General features: G+C 33.9%; 1 protein-coding gene across 1 annotated transcript; it reads right to left on the bottom strand.

Annotated features, from left to right (window-relative positions):
- Nucleotides 1-556: 556 nt before the first annotated feature.
- Nucleotides 557-3,018, bottom strand: LOC147387934 (protein FAR1-RELATED SEQUENCE 5-like). Its single transcript, XM_086420256.1, has 3 exons — nucleotides 1,314-3,018; nucleotides 711-980; nucleotides 557-612 (listed from the first exon to the last, which is right to left on the bottom strand). The coding sequence occupies exons 1-3, from the start codon at nucleotides 3,016-3,018 to the stop codon at nucleotides 557-559; spliced, it is 2,031 nt and encodes a 676-aa protein (XP_086276382.1).
- Between the last annotated feature and the right edge of the window lie 261 nt (nucleotides 3,019-3,279).

Here is a 3,279-nt window from a genome sequence, read left to right as displayed (position 1 = left end):
ATCCTATAAACCTGCTTGGAAGCAACGTATTTTTAATGAACATGAAATTTCATATAACAAGTCATTAATCTATCCATAAAAAGAAGTAATTAATTCAACCATAAAAAAATCACTAATCTATGTATTAAATCCTTAAAAGGTAGCAAGTCAATAAGAGTTCGGTTCTCGGTTTGGTTCAATTCTATACATGCCTTGAACCGAGAATCAAACCAAATCAGTTCTCCATTTTCTGAACAAAACTTCATACCTATTTATCAAAATGTATATATCGATTTTGGTATTTATTTATTTTTATCAAAATTACCCATTGGAGGATTACTTCCATGATTTTACTTTTATACCCTTACCCATTTTGAAAAACATAATGTCATTTGTATGATATTCACAAGCTATCAAGGCAAGCTCAATAAAATGATGGTTTAGTGGGAATCAACAACACTACTAGAAATATATGTTTCATCATTAAAGCTAAAAAAAGATCTAGGTGAAGAATTTCAATAGGAAGTACCTTAAACAAAAAATCTTGAACCATGATCAATGCTTTAATAGAACCTTCTTATTCAAAAGGTTGTTGTAATTCATCCGTCCATGCATGATGTTCCCCTACGTCACCTGAAAAAAGGAAAAAACAAGCATGTGATGTTCAACTCAAATTATAATTAACATCCCACTGAAATTATAATTCATACGATAAACATGAAATTACTTACCTTGGGTAGATCCAATCTTTTTTTTATTAGGATTTTCAGGATAAATTCGTTTGTTATGGCTGAACTTTAGACATAATGCACATTTCCTTTTTTTCTTCTGTTGGGCTAATTCAATACTGCTCTTCAATCTACCAGAATTGAGAATCTTTTCTTTTCCCTTTTCATCTTTCTTCCTACCCTTCGTATGAGAGATATTGGGATCTAAGAGTAACACTTGGGACAATTGAGCTTCATTATTCGTAGACTTTCCACCTGAATCAATTGTAGGATCTGACATTACATGAGGTGCAAGTTCACTAAGTTGTTTACACATTTTATCGTAATTATCTCGTTACAATTTAAATCCCTCGATTGAAGAGGTGGCCATACATGCTAATTTGGTACCGTATTGACACAGGTATTCAAGTCTCATTGGTTTAGACTGTTCTTTCTCATCACCCATTTTCAGTGAATCCTTTACTCTGAAAGTACGATTAGCTTCTTTCGTCCATCTTTCCAAAATAAAGTGAGATGGTATAAAATCAATGTCATAACGAAGAAAAACTTTTAAAAAATGTCGACAAAGTATTCCCATAAATTCAAATTTCTTGTATTGGCACGTACCCTCGTATGTCTTTAAATTAAACTCAACTACAAACTCCTCGGACGCACCAAACTTAGTTTTCACAATATACGATTGATATCCACCATCCATGACTCGTTCTTCTTCAATTTTATAATTCATAATATTCACCCATTCATTACTGAATTTTTCAAACAAATTCCTGGTGTATACATTTGCCGCATTCTTTAGAAGTAATTCATTATCTTTGACACATCGAAACCTGTGCTCTGAATGAAAATCTTCTTTCCTCTCGTCATTTATATTCTTCTTCAAAGCTTGCTCATACTTAATAACAAATTCCTTAAGATTTGATCTCGAAGTAACAAACCCATCAAAAAAAGAATTAATGCTTTCACTATGACCCGTAGTATTCATACTGGCAAAAAAAATATTACGATTATAAATAGGTACCCACGACTCCCGTATTTGAAACAACTGTTGTAGCCATTCATTCTGTTCCAAACCATTTTCCTCGATCACAGCTTTCCACCCCTTCTCAAAATCCTCCTCAGTGTATGTCAACCAAATACACTTTTGTATTTTATTCTTGAATTCAAAATTCTTAAAGTATACATATGGTAACTTCTCGACGAACTTCTTCTCGATGTGCCATATACAAAGATGATGACGCGTGTTTGAAAAATATTTGGCAATCGCATTCCTTATTGCCAAATCTTGATCGGTGATTATTGATTGTGGATGTCGTCCTCTCATTGCTTCTAACCAGGTCTCAAACAACCATATGAAGGTCACCTCAGTTTCATCTTGTAGAAGTGCACCCCCAAATTGTATAGACTGCCAGTGGTGGTTTACTCCAGTAAAAGGGGCGAATGGCATATCATACTTGTTTGTATGATAAGTTGTATCGAATGTCACCACATCCCCAAAAGATTGATATGCCATTCGTGACCTAGCATCAACCCAAAAAAAGTTAGTTGCCCTCCCATCGTCATCACACTGTATTGCATAAAAAAATTGTGGGTTTTCAAGTTGTTTTCGTTTGAAGTATGTGAGCACTGACTGTGCATCTCCCCCTTCTAACTGCTTGTGTCTAACATTTCTCAAATGATTGCAACAATCCCTATTATCGAAACCAATCGTATCACCACCAAGGATTGCTGAAACTTTACCAACTGATAGATTTTCTCTTTGGAATGCTTCAACTAAATTTTTAGCCGTTCTTGGCATGTTTCTATTTGACCTCATACTCATTCTCCTCCCTGGTGTAACGACCTTATGATTATGGTTGTCTCTGAAGACCGTCACTTTCCATCGGGTACTATATACATCATGTATAATTCCCATTGCCGTCTTACATCCACATTTAATAGTTGAAGTACTCCTACTTATCTTTTTTACAACCTCGTTCCCAACTATTGCCTCAGTTTTTTCCATCTTTGATGTGTATTTACCTTGATGTGAACAAACAAATGTTATCCCAGTCACTTCATTTGAACCTCGTCGTGATTTCGTAGTATCTCGAATACGAATCCAAAATCCATTCAGACGTCCGTAATCTTCATAATATTTTTGAGCTTCCATACTACAATAAAAAAGCATCCCTACATACGGTGTTAAACTTTCTACGTCTTTGTTTGGGCTCTGACATTCAATATGTTCACCCCCATCTACTTCCATTGTCAAAGATCCCACAATATCATCAATAGGCACGTCATCAAAAGTTTCAACATCGATAGTATCCATGATGGATTTCTATAACTGATAAGAGACAAAAACTTATATTTTCAAATTCAGAAGAATTCATTTGTAATAACAAGTACATTATAATTATTTCTACAATAGCAACAATTCCATCTCAAGACACTTTTATCCATATTCTAGTCATAAAACCTATCTAAAATCTCATATTATGACATCAATTAATCCATTTTCATTATATAAAGATATAAACGTTGGAATCCCTCGACATGTCAAATAACATTAAAAATAAGAGTTCAAAAAAAT

This window comes from Akebia trifoliata, chromosome 13 (assembly GCF_017979445.1).
Source record: "Akebia trifoliata isolate Shusen 1 chromosome 13, ASM1797944v1, whole genome shotgun sequence".
NCBI classification, from domain to species: Eukaryota; Viridiplantae; Streptophyta; class Magnoliopsida; order Ranunculales; family Lardizabalaceae; genus Akebia; species Akebia trifoliata.
The sequence above is the reverse complement of the archived record's forward strand: the minus strand, read 5'-3'. Positions and strand labels throughout refer to the sequence as shown.

What these genes read in the sequence shown, in the direction of transcription:
- LOC147387934 (XM_086420256.1), bottom strand. Translation starts at nt 3,018, where the DNA reads ATGGATACTATCGATGTTGAAACTTTTGATGACGTGCCTATTGATGAT. An exon ending in TAATTTAAAGACATACGAGG is followed by an intron (nt 981 to 1,313) that starts GTACGTGCCAAT and finishes ATGTAATGTCAG; the next exon opens with ATCCTACAATTGATTCAGGT. An exon ending in AAAGATTGGATCTACCCAAG is followed by an intron (nt 613 to 710) that starts GTAAGTAATTTC and finishes TCCTTTTTTCAG; the next exon opens with GTGACGTAGGGGAACATCAT.